The 19,905-nt window shown below is 39.1% G+C and overlaps 1 protein-coding gene across 5 annotated transcripts in view; it reads left to right on the forward strand.

Moving 5' to 3' along the window:
• Window positions 1–19,905, forward strand: part of AFF2 (AF4/FMR2 family member 2) — a 518,440-nt gene that overhangs the window by 161,991 nt on the left and 336,544 nt on the right. For all 5 annotated transcript variants that reach the window (XM_030933764.1, XM_030933766.1, XM_030933765.1 and 2 more), the window contains exon 3: window positions 3,097–3,957. In XM_030933764.1, the coding sequence (XP_030789624.1) occupies window positions 3,097–3,957 (861 nt within the window). The remainder of the gene's footprint in view (window positions 1–3,096; window positions 3,958–19,905) is intronic.

The raw sequence follows: 19,905 nt of genomic DNA on the forward strand, positions 1-19,905 counted from the left end.
TTGCTTTCTATTATGTACCTTTGACTCCAGCCATTGCAAATTCTTTATTTTGATATAGACAGGGTATGAATTTTAATTTATCCTATTCAATTCTATAAAAATTTATTGAGTTTTTGATAAGCGCAAGACGTGGTGCTACATCTTGGTTATATAAAAATAAGTGAAATGTAGTCTCTGACCTTTAAGAACTCATAGTTTTATTCAAGAAAAGTTATCATAAGTGTAGTATACACTATGTAGTAGAAGGTTGATTTTCTAGACTTATTGAGAGAAATGTCAATTTTCCTCTAATTTTGTTCACATAGACAGTTTTAGACATTGGCCAGTTTAGAAATTCTCTTAATTTCAAGTATATTTTTATAACCTAGATATCGAAAAGTGTACCTAAGCTTGCTTCAGAAACCCAGATCATTATAAGTAAATGTCAGTGAAGAGATATTACAAAGGTAGGCAAGGTTCTCCCTACTGAGGAAAATATGAACCTCTTTTATTTACTCCTGAAACAAGAACAGGAATTTGACTAGCTTGCTTATAAGCAAATGAGCTTTCACATTCTTGAGTCCTGATTATGTTTCCCTAAGGAGACTACAATGACTTCTCAGGGCATGGAGGTATTACAGTGGTCTCTATGACACCTAGGGACAAGGTTCTGATTTTGCAGAGCTCTGTTTCTGTGAAAGCCAGATAATAAAATGAAGGCATTCTAATGGGAAGTGAAATGGTATTGTTTTCCCTTGTTGGGTCAGATCATTGAATATGGCCAGGTATCACTGTTCATGAGGCAAACATCTGACCCAAGAGGTAATCTGTTTGATAGGCCAAAATAACCTACAAATGTTTAAAGCTTGCATGAGATTCTTATTGGACCCTCAGCACAATGAATTTTTTTTGTTTTAAATTTAGAGATTGAACAGGGAGCCTGGTTTTGGCTGCTGTCCATGTGGTTCATTGTGCAACTCAGTTGAAGGAGACCACTATATACAAAGGGGTTATTCTTGTCTGGGCTAAAAAGTAATTCCTGCCTTTAAAAATGACAAACCTAGAGACTTTTAGGAAGTAAAAGTGACTTCTATCCATCTATAACTTTTAAATATATCTTTCAGATGTACTTTTGAAAACAGAGTGATTATTCAGCTGAGGATTATAGAGAATGTTAATTGTTTAATCACTACTTCAATACTAAGGTTGCATATGATGCAATATATGATTGGAGGATAAGCAAACTAAAACTGACATGTAGTTACTTGATTTCTAAAAATATCTGTCCCTGACAAAGCTCCCTTGGCATATGTTTAGCATACTTTTCCTTAATCTTTGAAATTTATATTTCTCCTATTGCCCTCATTTCTTTGGAAGTGTATCATATGGGTTCACACACACGGTATGAGTAAAATACTTTATATGGTATATGGAGATGGTGCTGATAATGAGGCCAAGATTACTGGTTTGATTCTCTCTCTGATTGTTCCTTCTTGGTATCATTTGCTGGCTCCTCATCTTATCTCAGTCTCTTAAAGGTTGATGCTTCCCAGGGTTCTCTGCGAATCCCTGTCTTCTCTTTCTACGTTTTCTTTCCCCAGACGATTTCACCCATTTCTGGCACTTCGCCCTCTATCCATCTGCATATCCTCCCATCTTCACATAAAGAGGAAAACACACAGGCATACAACCTAAGTTTAGACTGAGATGCTAGCCCTGGATAGGTATACTCCCTGTGTACACCAGGAGACTGGGCTGTGTTAACGGCATGTGAAAAATTTTAGATGTTAAACAACTATCTTCAGCAGAGAGTGTACCAATGGTTAGATGGTCACTCCCTCCTGTGCGTTGAAAATGTACCCAAGGCTTCTGGGACTTGAAGGCCACATAGGGTGATATCTTTTGTGGCCCACTTGCCAGATGGCTCCTTGAATACTGGTAGCCTTCTATCATTGCAACATCTTGGGCCAGGATAGTGCAGCCTAGGTACAAAAAAGTCCTTTGGCTTTCTGAATTCAGCAGCTTGTTTTGATAACCTCTTTGGCATATAAAGAGAATAAAGAAAGCCACTTTTGGGGGTGAACAACTGAGCTTGCATCAAAGTCATTTCCAAGTATACAGCTACCCATCATTTTTTAGTATGATAACTTTGCTTTCTGTATTACAAAAACCCATGCAGGAGCATAATTATTTTAAAAACAATCATAACCGTTTTAATAGAACAAATACATCCCACAGGGGGTGGTGTAGCTGGTATACTAACTGTCCATAAAATGATTTGGTTGCCTCTCTAACTGCTATACGTTAGGCTAACATCACTTTGAAAAGATAACTTTGTTTTGGTTTACTTAAACAACAGTTTAAATACTTGAATAGATTTTCCTTAATAATTGAAAAGACACAGAAGGGCTTGAGTCACTGTTGATGAACAATTGCACCATTTCAAAGTAAATGAGTGTGAATCATCAATATGTAAACACAGTCTTTCCAGAATATACAGGCAAACACTAGTAATTCATACAGTTCTTTGATTAGAAGGAATCAGATTCACTTTAGTCATAAGTTAGCTCAATTAGATGCTGTTTAATTCCATTCCTTTTCTAAACTTATCATAGTCATGGTAGTACAATTTAACTGATTTTCTTATCCAATAGCCTAAGCCTTTTTCATGGTATAATGTGGTACAAAGGCTGATATGTCAAACATTTATATAGGTAGAACATTCCATTATAACTCCAATGATTGGTAAGCAAAAGTTGTTAATCACAATGTAGAATGTAGCAATTCAGCTCATCTGTCACAGAATAAATTATTTTTTCTAATAAAATTAGTAAATGATATAATTTAAAACTTTTTCTCAATGAGCATGTTTAAGAACTGGCTAGGGAGTATACAAATGTTAGTCATATCCGCTCATTCCAAGAGGCTTTTTCAATAGTGTTATTGATTTTTTTTTCTTACATAGCACATGAAAAGCATGAAATTATATGGCAGCAGGACAATTTTAAAGAACCCCGTATGGTAGTCTACTTAGGGCATCTGTTTGAAACATTAACATTAGGAAACACAAACCTATTCATTCTCTCTCCTCCCACCCCCATCTTTTTGTTATTTTAGACAAACAAAGGTGATGCACTTGCCAACCGAGTCCAGAACACGCTTGGAAACTATGATGAAATGAAGGATTTGCTAACTAATCATTCTAATCAGAATCATCTAGTGGGAATTCCAAAGAATTCTGTGCCCCAGAATCCCATCAACAAAAATGAACCAAGCTTTTTTCCAGAACAAAAGAACAGAATAATTCCACCTCACCAGGATAATACCCATCCTTCAGCTCCAATGCCTCCACCTTCTGTTGTGATACTGAATTCAACTCTAATACACAGCAACAGAAAATCAAAACCTGAGTGGTCACGTGATAGTCATAACCCTAGCACTGTACTGGCAAGCCAGGCCAGTGGTCAGCCAAACAAGATGCAGACTTTGACACAGGACCAGTCTCAAGCCAAACTGGAAGACTTCTTTGTCTACCCAGCTGAACAGCCCCAGATTGGAGAAGTTGAAGAGTCAAACCCATCTGCAAAGGAAGACAGTAACCCTAAGTCTAGTGGAGAAGATGCTTTCAAAGAAATCTTTCAATCCAATTCACCAGAAAAATCTGAATTCGCCGTGCAAGCACCTGGGTCTCCCCTAGTGGCTTCCTCTTTATTAGCTCCTAGCAGTGGCCTTTCAGTTCAAAACTTCCCACCAGGGCTTTACTGCAAAACAAGCATGGGGCAGCAAAAGCCAACTGCATACGTCAGACCCATGGATGGCCAGGACCAAGCACCGGACATCTCGCCAACACTGAAACCTTCAATTGAATTTGAGAACAGCTTTGGGAATCTGTCATTTGGAACACTCTTGGATGGAAAACCCAGTGCAGCCAGTTCAAAGACTAAACTGCCAAAGTTCACCATCCTCCAAACAAGTGAAGTAAGTAATTTTTAAAGTTTTGTTTGGTTTCACTTTTTTAAATTTCTCTGCTCTAACCTCTATAATACAGTATTCACAAGCAGCTCTCATTTACCTTATTGAGCTGTATAGGATACTCTTCAAGTTCAGAGTCTGAATTTTGATCTTCTGTCACTTGTGACATAACTGATTAACACACTGCAAACAAAGTTAAATCTCCATAATTTGGAATGACAAAAGACAAGGTTGGTCTGACTGAATGATTGACAAGTTGGAGTTATAAAAGAGTTTCATAAAATACAGTTGTAGTAATATTATGTACAAATTAATAACATTTGAGATTATAATTGGTCATAAGTAGTATGAGGTTCATGAGAAGATTGCGAGTCACTATAGGCCTTCACTACTCAATAGCATATTCTAAACCTAAAATACAGAAGTTCCTTAAAGTAGAAGAATGTAGAAGTGTGGTTTGCTGGAACCTGAAATAGAAGGAATTCTTTAAGAATTTTAGTTTCTTGAGTGATTACAGAGCTATTCCTTGGCAAGATCTTAATGTTATCTTCCATATCCATCAATCTTCCCTTTTGCATCTCTTTCCTCCACAGGTATCTACATAGCCCTTTTATTCTACCTTCATCCTTTCTGTCAAAGCAAAAGGCATTGCAAGTAACTAAAGCCCACTGGTTTAGAATGACTAAATATCCTACCCATCTCAGGAATCATTGCCTTGTAGAAGAGAAGTCCAGAGGCACCAAAGCCTCTTCTGAGGAATGAATCGCTAATGATTGGATTCCAGGCCTTGTGGTCCCTGGGTGGGGAGCATATATGGTGCTGCCTCTCAGACACCACCATGTAAGCGGCTGTCTACTGCACCTCAAGGTCTTGATTGGAAGAAGCCACTGCCTTTAGATTGGATTCCTGTCACTGGTGACTAAAGGCTTGAAATAATACAGAGGAAGAAGTAGGGTTAAATTCTTACTCAATAGGAGTGACAGGCAGTCTGTCTGAATGGTCACAGATTCCAAGTCAGTGGTATCTGAGTTAGAGAAGTGTGACCCTATAAGCCCCCTGGTTCTCCTTCCTTTATTTATCCTCAGCAGATGCGGTGATTTCAGAGGACAATGGGAACATAAAGGGAGGGAGGCCTGGGGCTGTTGACTATATTTTCTGAATGTATGTTTTTAATATTGTTTCATTTCTGAGGCAGTTTTGCTTTTTGTATCATCATTCATCAAGTCTTGTCAAGCTTCCTCTTAAGTATCTCTCTAGTCTGTCACCTCTACCCCCACTGCCTTTGAACCACCTGTGAGCCCTCAGTGGACTGCTGTGAGAGCCCCTCTTGACTGGTCTCCTTCCCTCTAGTCTCACCTCTCTTCCATACCATCCATGCAGGCTCATCTAACAGGCAGATCTGACCATGTCACTCCCTGCTTTTGATTCTTCAGTGCCTTCTCATCACTTCCAGGGAAAAGTCCAAATTTCTTAGTCACACATACAAGGCTCTTCACCCTTTAGTTTCATACTCCTTTTTTGGCTACATATTTCACTACTTCTTCATGTGCAGTTGAAATCCCAGCCATATGGGACTACCTGTGGTTCCCTGTCATGTCATGCTTTATCACGCTTCCTTGCTTTTTGGCCTGCTGTCCCCTCAGCCTAGAATGTCTTTCCCCACCCTCCCTTGTCTTCCTGGTGAAGTCCTGTTTCTTCTTCAGGTCTGGTCAGTTGTCACCTTCTCTGTGAAAGCTTCCCTGATCCCCTCAGCTTAATTAAAAACCCCTTTGTCTCGGCTCCTCTAGCACCTTCTATATGCCTTGATTGGCACCGACTCCATTGTATTGTAGTGATTCGGTTATGTTTCTATCTCCTCTACTAGACTGTGAGCTCACTAAGAGCAAGGAATACCTCATTCTCTCTGTATCCCAAGCGCCTAGCAAATACTTAGCACATAATAGATATTCAATAAATGTTTGTTGAATGAATGAATTTCAAAAATGGTTACTTGATTACATTTTCTAAGCCACAATGTTAATCAAATAACATGCACAAATGTAAACAATTGCTAGGAAATCCATCATGAGTTATATCTTTTTCAGTTGTATTCTGTCTGCGTGTTTCTTACTCTGCTCTGCTCCTGTTCTGTCATTGAGAAATCCTAGCCATAATTTCTACGGAATGACTTAATACAGGCTTTAATACTTAAAAACCAAAAAAGAGATCTGCTTTGAAAAAGTAGAAGTATAATGGGAGATGGGGATATCATTCTTGTTTCTTCTTTTGCCCTGGTATCTGCTGCTGTTCCCTCCTTACACAGCCAGAACTGATCTGGAAATAGCACTGCCCCATAAAGCAGTCTGTCAGCCTGTTTCCATACCTCATTAGTAGAGCGACAAATCACAGACCCAGTGAAATCCACTCTGTTGTAATTCTCTCTCTTATACATTCACAAAATGGCTGACCCAGATTCAGAAATGACTTCATGCTTTCACTCAGTGCTCTGGCACACCAACGAGAGGTACATTTTCAAAGACAATCTGAGCTGTCATCAGCTCTGGAGACAATTATCCCGGGAGCAGCCTATGTGCATGCAGCCTTTGGTGATGGTACAAACAGACCTTGGTAGAGCTCTGTATGAAAAACGGGCCAGGTGCAATAAAGTCATGATAGGAGATCAGTGAAGAAAGTACTTATTTTAAAATATGCGTTTCAACAAACGATTTGACAGAAGAGTAGAGAGAAGCTTAAAGCCCTAAACTCAGAGGCATATACAGAACCCGAGGGTAACGTGAAAACCAAAAATAGGAGGAAAAGAAAAGAGAGGTTACACAGCCCACCAAGAGAGCTTAGAAGGGTGCAGATTAAAATGCGGGCATAAATATAGACAGGGTGGAGCATTACGGAGCTTTGAACCTAATGGAATTTACGTGGCTAAAACTCTGACCAAGCCTGAAAATTCACTGTATTAAATCTTGATGCACTTTTCAAAAACACTTAGCATTAGAATTCAGCCCCAGTTCCTGGCGCCAAGAAGTTTCAGGCACTGGGTTCCGGGTCCCTAGTCAGTGTAGCTGTCTTTGATGAGTGGTAACATTACTCTGAGTTATTACCAAAAAGACTTATCCGTGGAGCAATCACAGTATTTCTTTGAGCATTCTCAACTTTTTCCCCTGCTCTGGTGACAGGAGGTTGATGAGTGTTAGTGAAGTGCATTTGTGGAGAGGGTGAAGCGGGATGGGTTGAATGGCCAGAAAACAGACAGCATTCTAAGATATACAAATAAGCAGATAACATTATATTTATGAATTGAGAGATCACAAACTATTACTGAAATGTGATGTGCAAGTGTGTGTGCCCATGTTTGTTTATGTGTCCACATATTGAGTATATAGTGGGGAGATTTTTATTTTTTATCCTTGAAACATTTCAATGCATCTTAGAATTTCTGTATCAACAATAAGGATATTAGAAGTATAACCAACTTCATTGCAGAAGGTCAACTTTTCAATTGAGGCATGTCATTTTAACAAATAATTTGTTTAAAAACTTTATGTTGGTTGGGCGCAGTGGCTCACACCTGTAATCCCAGCACTTTGGGAGGATGAGATGGGTAGATCATGAGGTCAAGAGATCTAGACCATCCTGGCCAACTTGGTGAAACCCCATCTCTACTAAAAATACAAAAATTAGCTGGCCACGGTGGCACACACCTGTAGTCCCAGCTATTCGGGAGACTGAAGCAGGAGAATAGCTTGAACCCGGGAGGCAGAGGTTGCAGTGAGCCAAGGTTGCGCCACTGCACTCCAGCCTGGTGACAAAGCTAGACTCTGTCTCAAAAATAAATAAATAAATAAATAAATAAATAAATAAACAAACAAAACTTCATGTCATAGAGTTTATTAACATTCCTGGCAATAACAACAACAAATTGCTGATGTGTTTTGCAGTTGGGTTTAGAATAATTTTTTGGGAACTGCATCTGAAAACAGTAAAAGGCCTATTTATATCAAGTGGAAACTGAGGGTTGCTTGCAGATGGTGTTTTATTAGGAAATGAATTTGTTAATAAATGTAGCTTTATACATGATTTCTTTACATATGTTTTTGTTTATTTTTACCTTAGGATAAAAATCTGCTGGTGTAGACAGCTTTGCATTTTGGTGCAATTTGTTATTAGTATAGATTGCCAAGTAAATAATCACATGCACATGAAAGGATTGATACCACATATTAAGTGTCTCCATCCTAAGTCAATAAGCTTTTGAAAGTACAAAACTAACGTGTAGAGTGTCATATCCCTAAAGGGTTATTCGCTTTACATGCTGCTCTTGGCTGTGATCTCAGGCTATCTGAGGCTCCAATTGCCTCAAAACTAGTGGCCTTAGAAAAGTTTGATAGAAATGATGTGGGATTTGTCTGTAGCTTATTTTAGTGGGTAGCTTTGTCAACTAGCTGAGAAATTATTGCCAACATTTGTGACTGTGACTGTTTTGTTTCACACCCTATGTAGTGATCACTGTGAGTATAATTACCTTTATTTATTGTGAGGTAGATAGTAAACTCAGGTCCCTTGTGTGAGAACTGCACAGAATGCTAGGATATTACCATTGGTGTTCTAGATATGTTCATGCAGCTACACAGAAATGAGACAGCTGCTTCACTGAATGGAAGGCCATCCAGTTGCTGTTTGCAACTCAGGCTAAGAATTTTTCACTTGACGTAGTAATCTGTTTTCATGCTGCTGATAAAGACATACCTGAGACTGAGCATTTACAAAAGAAAGATATTTAATGGACTTACACCTCCACGTGGCTGGGGAGGCCTCACAATCATGGCTGAAGGTGAGAGGCATATCTCCCATTGTGGCAGACAAGAGAGGAGAATTTGTGCAGGGAAACTCCCCCTTGTAATAAACATCAGACCTTGTGATACTTACTATCATGAGAACATCACAGCAAAGACCTGCTCCCATGATTCAATTACCTCCCATTGGGCTCCTCCCACAAAGCATGGGAATTGTGGGAATTACAATTCAAGATAAGATTTGGGTGGGGACAGAGCCAAACCATATTAATCCACCCCCAGCCCCTCCCAAATCTCATGTCCTCACATTTCGAATCCAATCATGCCTTCCCAACAGTACCCCAAAGTCTTAACTCATTTCAGCATTAACTCAAAAGTCCACAGTCTAAAGTCTAATCTGAGTCAATGCAAGTCCCTTCCGCTTATGAGTCTATAAATTCAAAAGCAAGTTAGTTACTTTCTGGATACAATGGAGGTATAGGCATTGGGTAAATACAGCCATTTCAAATGGGAGAAATTGGTCAAAACAAAGGGGCTACAGGCCCCATACAAGTCCGAATCCAGCAGGGCCGTCAAACCTTAAAGTTCCAAAATGATCTCCTTTGACTCCATGACTCATATTCAGATCATGGTGATGCAAGAGGTGGGTTCCCATGGTCTTGGGCAGCTCTGCCTCTATGGCTTTGCAGGGCATAGCCCCCTTCCTGGCTACTTTCATGGGCTGGCATTGAGTGTCTGTGGCTTTTCCAGGTGCATGGTGCAAGCTGTTGATGGATCTACCATTCTGGGGTCTGGAGGTTGGTGGCCCTCTTCTCACAGCTCCACTCGGTGTTGCCCCAGTAGGGATCCTGTGGGGGCTCCAACCCTGCATTTCCCTTTCACATTGTCCTAGCAGAGGTCCTCCATGAGGGCCCTGCCTCTGCCGCAAACTTCTGCCTGGATATCCTGGCATTTCCATACATCCTCTGAAATCTAGGTGGAGGTTCCGAAACCTCAGTTCTTGACTTCTCTGCACCTGCAGGCTCAACACCATGTGGAAGCTGCCAAGGTGTGGGCCTTCTATTCTCTGAAACAACAGCCCAAGTTTTACCTTGGCCCCTTTTAGCCATGGCTGGAGCAACTAGAATGCAGGGTACCAAGTCCCTAGGCTGCACAGAGCAGAGGGCCCTGGACCTGGCCTATGAAACCATCATTTCCTCCTAGGCCTTCTGGCTTGTGATGGGAGGTGCTGCTGTGAAGAACTCTGACATGCCCTGGAGACATTTTCCCTATTAACATTCGGCTCCGTGTTACTTATGCAAAATTCTACAGCTGGCTTGAATTTCACCTCAGAAAATGGGATTTTCTTTCCTATTGCATTGTCAAGCTGCAAATTTTCCAAACTTTTATGCTCTGTTTCCCTTTTGAAATGGAATGCCTTTAACAACACCCAAGTCCCCTCTTGAATGCTTTGCTGCATAGAAATTTCTTCTGCCAGATATCCTAAATCATCTCTCTTAAGTTCAAAGTTCCACAAATATCTAGGGCTGGGGCAAAATGCCACCAGTCTCTTTGCTAAAACATAACAAGAGTCACCTTTGCTCCAGTTCCCAACAAGTAACTCATCTCCATCTGAGCCCACCTCACCCTGGATTTCATTGTCCATATTATTATCAGCATTTTGGTCAAAGACAGTCAACAAGTCTCTAGGAAGTTCCAAACTTTCCCACATTTTCCTATCTTATTCTGAGCCCTCCCAACTGTTCCAATCTCTGCCTGTTACCCAGTTCCAAAGTTGCTTCCACATTTTCATGTATCTTTTCAGCAGCACCCCACTCCTGGTACGAATTTCCTGTATTAGTCCATTTTTTTATGCTGCTGATGAAGACATATCTGAGACTGGGCAATTTACAAAAGAAAGATTTAATGGACTTAACAGTTCCATGTGTCTGGGGAGGCCTCACAATTGTAGCAGTAAGTTAAAGACACATCTTTCATGGTGACAGACAAGAGAAGAGAGCTTGTGCAGGGAAACTCCCCCTTATAATAACCATCAGATATGGTGAGACTTACTGACTATCATGAGAACAGCACAGGAAAGACCTGCCCTTGTGATTCAATTACGTCCCACCAGGTTCCTCTCATGAAGCGTGGGAAATGTGGGAGTTACAATTCAAGATGAGATTTGGGTGGGGACACAGCCAAACCATGTCACTTGAGGTATATCACCAGTTTATTTTTTGTGCATTCTTATGAAAATAAAATAGTATTGAGTCCAAGGCTATATCTGGGCTATTTCTAAACCCATCAAAATGAAGGGATAACTTTATACTTTTAGGGTGCCAGAAAAGACTCTTGAAATTAGTATTTGTCTTATAGCTGTGTGGAATCTAGAAAGCTTTGTACCTTCTTCTCTGCTAGTCCATCCCCTGATAGTTGCATTTTGTTTATGCTTTTTTACTAACTCTTCCAACTCACTGGTCTCATTGGTATTCAAATTCATTTTCTTATCATATTCCTCCTAACTTTCTCTTCATATTTCCTCTAACTTTAGTGTCTCCCTAAGCTAAATGAAGTGGTCTCCAACTGAACATGTGTAGTTGATAGTAATACAGATAGAATACCTGGCTTTACATTCATGATGGAAAGGGTGGATATGCTAGGAGAGAAGTGATTAGGAAAGGTGTCCTGAGGAGTGGAGACTGAGACCATTCTCACAATAGCAGGACTGATTTGTCAGGCAGAGACACAGAGGAAACCAGGGAGGGTTTCACAGAGAATAAATGGGAAGTTTGTTTTGAACTTGGCCTTTAATATTGGGTAGTATTAGAGTAGTTCAAGAGGAATCTGGAGAGCAGTTCATATGTGTGCATATTAGTGATGAATAGAGATAATAACATATACAGAAAGGGGAAGTGAGCAAAATGTGGAGTATGTTCTAAGGATAGGCCAGTTTATCTGCAGCTGCGGATATGTGGGACCAAAGTGAGAGAGCTCAAAAACCAGATTGTCAGTTCTCTTGAATTTGTAGGCAATGTGGCAACCAGAGTGTGATGCTGAACTTGACGCGTTACTTTCCCTGTCATCGTAGGAGACCTAGGAATTCTCTCAAGACAATTGCCATCATCAATTCAGGCAGTAATTTCTGAGCTTTCCCAGGTTTGTTCTCTACCTCCCTACAAGAAAGGACATCTCAATTCTTCTCTTGTAACCATCCTTTCTTTTTCAGTGTGCTTTCCCAACGATCTTTCTAAAGTAATGCTGAACTAGCTATTTTATACCATACTTTCCTTCCCTTGGGGTCCTTGTACTCCATTCATCCCCTTTTTCTTCCATTTTTTTTTTTTTCATTGGCATTAGTCAAACTCAGAGATAGGTCTCAAAGACGGCTTCTTAAAGAGTATGCAGATACCTGGGATTTTTTTTCTTCCTGTTTCCTCAAGTCTTCTTCTTTCTCATATGTATTTTTTTTTCTTTTCTAAGGCTGTATGCAAGTGGTTCTAGCCATCAGCATCCTAAAACGATGTCAGTGATTTCAACATGCCATTGTATAGGTAGATCAGAGTATTTGCTTTCAGTGCATCTTTCTTGGCACACTTTGCTTTTAAAGTCCTTGTCTTTTTTTAACACTTTTTTTGGTTGGAAAGAAACCAAAAGATTGATTTATTCTTACTCTGTTTAAAAAACAATTAATTCTTATGTTATACACATTTCTGTCATCATTATTAATAATGATGCAATTTAAAACAGCACTATTTGATAATTTTAGTGATTCTTCATGAGACAGCTGAAAATAAATCTCTACTTTGGAAAGTGTGAAATATTGCAAAGCATAGTTTTAATAAGGTATACTGAGATGTGGGTTTGTCTTCTGGCCTGGACTTTGTTTGTAAAATTAAGAGAGTTATTTTGCCTTTCTAGGGCTTTTGTCCCATGAGGAGATTAGACTAACTCATTGGTAGGGTTGCTTACAGCTCTAAATCTTCTCTTTGTGGTTAAGCCCAAACCTATCTTGTTTGTATAGTAATTTCAGCCATTATCTCCTCAACCCATAATCCTCTAGGAGTATCCACAGTAGAACAGCATGAAGGGATCTGAGCCCTGCCTGCACACATTCAGAACAGTTTGGAACTTTGTAAGACTACGTAAATATGGGCAGACTCGAATTGGATCTTTTTAGGGATTGACTAGCAATTCAATTGGGGTATTCTTATATTTCACCTTTTTTTAAATTTAAGTAACAGCTATATGCTGCATTTTACCAGAAAGTAACTGTAGACTCAGCAAATAGCCTCTAATCCTTTTGTCACCACCCACTAAAATAATGAAAGATAGAGAACTCCTATTTTCACATTACTTCTAGGAAAATATTTTGACAGATTCAGTATGCAGTAAAATGGTAAGCTTTTGTTATGTATATTCCAAATCATCTTGTTATCACTGGCTATATCGATTAGTTCAGTACTTTCTGAGCCAGTCATAAAAAAAGACTTCTCTCATTCTGCATTAAAGAATAAGAGAAATTGACAGGTAGATAACCATATTGATTCAACCCAAATAGTAAATGCAAGGGGCTTTGGACATAAGTAATAAATCTCTTTATGGGAGTTATAAGTGTGTTTGGTATTTTCTATTTGACATGAAAGAAAATAATCTCTAATTAACCATCATTTTAAAGTGAACTGTGCTTTGATTTGGGTTTATAATATAGGTGCCAACAACAAAAACTGTTACCTTTATACTTTATAATTTACAAATGTCTTCATACATCTTATCTTATTTTGATCCAGTTCTAATGGGGTCTGGAATTATCATTTCCTTTTCTGACACAGAAACTTAGTCTCGGAGAGGCTAAGAGTCACTTGCCTACATGGACACAGCCAGCAAATGGCTATGGCAGGACCAGGACCCAGGCTTTTAGTGACACTTCCACATGGCATTTGGTGTATGGCGTGCTACTGTATATATATATGGGTTAATTTTCTAAAAGTAGCTCCTCTACTGGCACATAAAGGGCAAGAGAATAATGAGCTAAATCCAGCTTAAGTTAAAATTCCCTTGTTAGGTTCATATTTCAAAAGTCTGGGACCGAACACACCAAAAGAGCAATTTTTCTTGTGGTATTACAGGTTATAGTCATGTGGTTTTCATTTACAAATATGGTGAGAAGTAGTGTTTTTGCAATATTCCTAAATGAGTAACATATGACACAACTTGTTAGAGGACCTTTTCTTGGTTCATAAAATTTCTGAGTCTTTGTGTCTTTAGTGGGATGACTTTATCAGAAATCCTCAGACAACAGAGCTAAAATCTAAATTTCTGTGGGTGAAACGCAGCCACCCTCAAGAGAAACCTTAAATGTAAATGAGAGGTCAGTAAAAAGTGGGTATGAAACTAATTGCTATAGAAGGAGTAAGACTTCTCTCAATTGTTTGAACCCCTGAAAAATATAATAATTATAAAAACTGTCTAGGATCATCAAATTGCAAAAGTAGTTAGCAAGGAACAGACAGAATTTGTGACATTTATTCATAGACACTAAATGGGTGAGTGTCGCTCTACCTCAGCAAAAGAATGCAGATGGTCCATGTACAATCTACTTCAGAAAATTACTGTGACAATAAATGAACTAAGTAGCTGTGAAAGTTCTCTGAAAAGTATACAAGACTCTGCAAATGGGAGGCGTATTAGTTTCCTGTAGCTGCAACCGAATATCACAACTGAGTGGCTTAAAACAAGAGATTTATTTTCTCACACTTCTGGAGACCAGGAGTCCAAAAAGATGCCACACTCATTCCCAGTACTCTAGAGGAGAATATTTATTTGCTTTTAAGTAGCTTCTGGTGGCCCCAGGCATTTCTTGGCTTATGGCAGCATCATGCCAATCTCTGCCTGCATCTTCACATGGTCTTCTTCTAGGTGTGTCTCTCTGTGTCCTCTTCTTCTAAGGACATCAGTTATTGGATTGAGGGCCTACCTTATATCCCAGATGATTCATGTCTAAATCCTTAACTAACTCCATCTGAAAATACTATACATATATCCAAAAAAGGTCACATTCTGAGGTACTGAGGAATTTTTAGGGAATAGTATTCAACCCTGTATAAGAAAGGTCATTCTTCCCACTTTTCAGACTAAGAATAGAGGAAGTCTATGCTCTGCTCAGTGTGAAAAGCCTAAGCCAGTCTTTTGCAGGTAGGTGGGCTTCTCCACCTCAGAACCGACTTCAGGTTTAGTCCACAATACTTCTGAGCCAGATCTTTAAGCTGTTCAATTTGACTGCGACTATGAGAAAGACAATGGGTCTGGATAAACTGTTAACATATAATTGTGCAAAAATGAGATTTAAAAATCTTTTAGGGAAATATAAAGTTCCTTTTCACTCAGATAATAGATAAAAATAATTTGTTAGTACAATTGACTTTTTTTGTGAGCTAGAGCTAAGTGGGCAAACCTTTTCTGAAAAATAATTATTTTCCACTATAGGGGCTATATGGTCTGTCTGTCACAAATTCTTATCTCTGCTATTGTAGCATGAAAACAGCCAAAGACAGTACATAAATGAATGGATATGGGTGTGTGCCAATAAAATTTGATATATGGATACTGAAGCTTGAATATCACATATTTCCATGTGTCATGAAATATTCTTTTCCTCTTTTACAAACATCTTACAGTGTAAAAAATACTCTTAACTTGGGAGCCAAACCACAACAGGCAGTGGGCTGGATTTGGCTGGCAAAACTTAGTTTGCTGACCCCTGGGCTAGATCTAGACAAAGTTTCAGACAGCAGAACACATTTTGCTTCTTGTGCCTGTTATCAACAGGAAGATGGCTTTTAGAAAGTGGGGAAAGTCAGTTTTATTCTTGTACAGAGCAGAATCCTAGAGTCAGGAGAGGTATCTATAGTCAAGGGAGAACTGGCCAAGGGAGTAGAGGCTCTCCTAGGTCTAGGCCTACAGACAGGTGAACGTAAATGTTGTGTACCCAGGATTTGAAATACTCTTCAACACCACAAATCTCACCCTCTATTCAAGAGAATCTTTTTCCTTAGTGACTCATGGGGTGAAGGTCATTTTACCTTTTGCTTCCTCAGAATTAGAGTGTCTGGACTCCCAGGGCAGGAAGCCATTTGCATACCTAGTCTTGGACTCAGAATCACAAGACATAAAAGAGGTGACCACAGATATAAGTGCTAAAAGGAAGCCAGCCCTATTATTTTATCTAAGGAGTAGATGGCCTAGGCCAAACCCAATTGACATTCTGGAATCCCTTATACATCAGAAAAACTAAAGCATGTATTTGACTTGAGCACGGGGAGGTAGAGATTTCTTAGATTCTTGGAAAAACACGTCCTCTTGTATAGCCTATGACTTTGAGTCAAATTAGGTGGAAGGGTTGATGGTCTGTGGCAGCCCCTACAGGCTTTGCATAGCTGATATGTAGGGGTGTTTTTGTATGTGTGTGCACATATGCATGTGTTAGGTGTCCATGTGTCTCTTTGGGGAGGGGGTGCTGAGAAATCCAGTGGAATTCTGGAGGAGGCTAGAAATTGTAGCATTCTTGGTACTTTCTGAAATTTTTTGCCCAGCATGCAGGGAGATATCTAGGTTCCTAAGTGATGTAGAATGAAGGAGAAATAACAGACAGGATCTGTTTAGTTAAGGCTTTAAAGATGAGGTGAGGTTCAGCAAGGACTTTGGGAAACACATGGGTTGATGGAGAAAAAAAAAGAGGCTGTATCTTAGATGTAATGAACTGCATAAAGCCTTGAAAGTTAGTGGGGCTCTAAGGTCCATGCTTCCTATGAATGGGATCATGCCACTCATGTCTTAAAGTAGGTATCATAGAAGAATGCTCCAATGATGTTGCAGTTTCATGAAGAAGTTTGGTGTTGGGAGAAGTAGCTGCTATGCTGTATAGTTTCAAGGTCACTGTTCTCATAGAAAACAGGGTGAATTATGACTTCCAGAGTCAGTTAAGGAGATGGCCGCAGTTCTAGATTGAACCTGTTCTTTGGTCTTCCTCTGCTTGTCAGGTTGTCTTATTCATCCAGACCTTGATGTGAACTTACTGGAGAAGCTGATTTCCTCAGGGACATCCAGAAATGCCTTCCTTGGGCATCTGCTGGATATGGAGACCAGGATGTTCATCCTGAGTGGGGTCTGACCAAATGTTCTCTCCTGTGTGTTGAGACCCCAAAACTGCCTTTCTGCAGTTCTACTCTGTTTAACTTGAATAAATGTGGCCTTCAGATTATTGGGAAGATGAGAAGCTCTAACTTCCCTTCCCAGTCAAGATTGATGGATAAAAAGGGCCCACACCAGAGACATAAGCCTGAACCCACAATCCACATATATTATAATACATCTAGAAGGAGTGGTCTTATTCAATACTGGAGGGAAGCATTTAGCTCAAGGACAAACATTTTTTAAAACCTAGTGTAACATTTTGAGTAGTTCACACTGAGTTTGATACTATGAATTATGATTTTTTTAAACTCTGAAAATGTTATAGACTGTTGGAAAGATTCACTAGATACTTGTAAAATCCAGTATTTTCTTTTATTCATTCATTTACCAAATTTGCACTGACTGCCCATTGTGTGCCAGGTACTATGCCAGAAGCTGGAAAACTGAGATGATGACATATTGCCTTATCTTAGGTAGCTAAAGTCTGGGATATAGACACAAAAACAGAAAAGTCACAATGAAGTATAATAGAACAGTGTTTGGTATTCTCTTTAAGCAGAGAAAGAATAGCTACCTGAGGTGTTAGAAAAGCTTTTTCAAGGAGGTAGTAACTTGTGGCTAGCTCTTGGAGTATGATTGGAAGTTTTCTTGGTGAAGAAGTGGAAATACAGGCATTTCCTTCAATGTAAACCCACATCAAGTTGTAAATTGGCTTGATGGCTTCTGGGATTCATGAGACACAAGAGTCAGCTGTGTTTGGAGAGAGAAGGAAAGTTTGGTTGGGAAGACTGGGGGGCTTGGCATCACCTCTACATGATGGAGAGTCTTTTAAATCATTAAAAGGTAAAATGTATAAGGTATAAGCATAGTAAATAATGTTTTAGAAAAACCATCTTGACAGGATGATTGGCGGGGGAGTTGGGGGAAGGGAGTAACATGTTAAGACTGGTGAGATTTGAAGCAGAAAGATTGAACAGGCTGTTGAAATATTCCAGGCCGGAAATGCTAGCAATTTGAATCAGGGTCATTTTTGAGATAGATTTTTAAGTCTGATTCAATGGAATTCAGTGATTAATTAGATGGGCCATTGAAAGGAAGCCAACAGAGAGGAATTTAAAATGATGCTGAGGTTTCTAGCTTGGGCAAGCAATGGATGGGATGGTGATACCATTACCCAAGATTCCTTTCTTTGACATGGAGAGCTTCACAAAGCAGGTAAGTTTTTCCCTTTATCTCTTTTATTGTCATGCTGTCATGATAAAGGCTTTGAATGTCATGATATTTGATTAATGCTTGCACAGTGCTTCTTGTTGTAAAGCTATGTACAAAAAATCATGATCATTTTCTTATGCCTCATTGAAAGATTTATTTCTTACAAATGGCCTTTTTTGTTCATCACTTAAAAATTAATGTCTTACCTCAGAGAAGTTTGATAGTACTTTAGAGAACATGGGAAAATATGCTGAATATTTTCTTAGAAATCATAGAAGTGATAAGTTTCTATTAGTTTTGCAGTATATTAAATATTAAATTATGTTTTGTCTTTCGTAGTTTTTGAAGTCAAATGAACACATTACCAGTTGAATTTATCTTGTACTGATAGCTGTGGACTTTTCTATGATACTTCCTGACTTTGTTTCTTTTAGACTGAAGTTGGCTACACGGAGAACATGTTTACGATGGAGAGTGGGAATGACTTTGCACTCTGTACTATTCTCTCCCTCAGTCCCTATGATATAGTATTGATGGAGAAATCACATCCTTTGATTTTGGTAGAGTTGGTGTAGGGTTATTCTGACTATCTGTATATAAATTGTTACCTCAAAAACTGTTTGACTCAGCTCCCCTGCCTTTATTTGGTGACCATGGACATTGCCTTTTAGTTAAGATCAGTGAATTTCTTGTGGTAAAAGCAGGAGGAAAGAGTGGAATTGAGTGTGCAATATTTTTGCACTCCGTAGTTCCTAGGATTGCAGTTATGTTTTTTTTCAAATATAGATAAATTAATCATAATGTATTTAATTGACTTTACTTATCCAGTCCATCTCAGTTCTCAACTATTTGAAATTCTCTCTGTAACTCCCATATACTTTTGTGTTTTGAAATTACTGTAAACACAGATATTTTGAGACCTGAAAGCTTCACTTCTTGCAATGAACAAAGAAGCTTGGCAAGAGGAGGCCTCACCAAATGCCTCACCTTGGCTAATTGCAGAACTTATCCTTGAACTCTCCACCCATAAATATTGGCATTAAGTGAAAAGAAAAAATATCAGCATTTTGAAGAACAGCTTATATTCTGTTAATGCACATGAATTCAAAGAGCAGTACTCTGAGAAAACTGAATCATTATTTTCTTTGAGTGGGAGCCAAGGAGTGGCAGTAAGACTGTGGAGGTGATAGTGGCACTATTTATAAAATTACAGATTCTTGATTCTGAGAGGGCTCTGCAAAGCCAACCAGTCCAATTGGCTTCATAGAAACACATTAGTCTGCTTTTAGACTGCATATTCCTCACTCAGGAATGAGGAAGTCCTGAAAGGTCACAGGTGAAACCTTCATCTGAGAGAGTTTGCATCGAAAATAATCAAGTGCAGTGTGGAACTTGGCCATTTTCCATAACCCAAAGATACATGTAAAAGTTCCTTAGTTGGTAGGCTCCAGCAAACATATTAGCCATATGAAAAAGCAACATCTAACTTCTGTATTTTGACTTATGAAGGAAAAGGCCTCCCTGTCACATAAATATGTTCATTTCACCTCCTGTGGGGAAAAGAAAGGAAATTGTAGCTACAGTGTGTTATTGAATCTTCCTGAAATTAGCCTTTAGAGTTTTAGAGTTTGGGAAGATTGAAAGATTGACTGCCAGTGCCTTCCACACACAAAAAAACAAAAAAAAGTATTCTATGTTTGCATCAACACTGGTTCAATGCTGAAATACAGCTAGCCAAAACCCATGGCAAAGTTTTTCATATATTATATAACACCACTATATA

This window comes from Rhinopithecus roxellana, chromosome 7 (assembly GCF_007565055.1).
Source record: "Rhinopithecus roxellana isolate Shanxi Qingling chromosome 7, ASM756505v1, whole genome shotgun sequence".
Lineage (NCBI taxonomy): Eukaryota > Metazoa > Chordata > Mammalia > Primates > Cercopithecidae > Rhinopithecus > Rhinopithecus roxellana.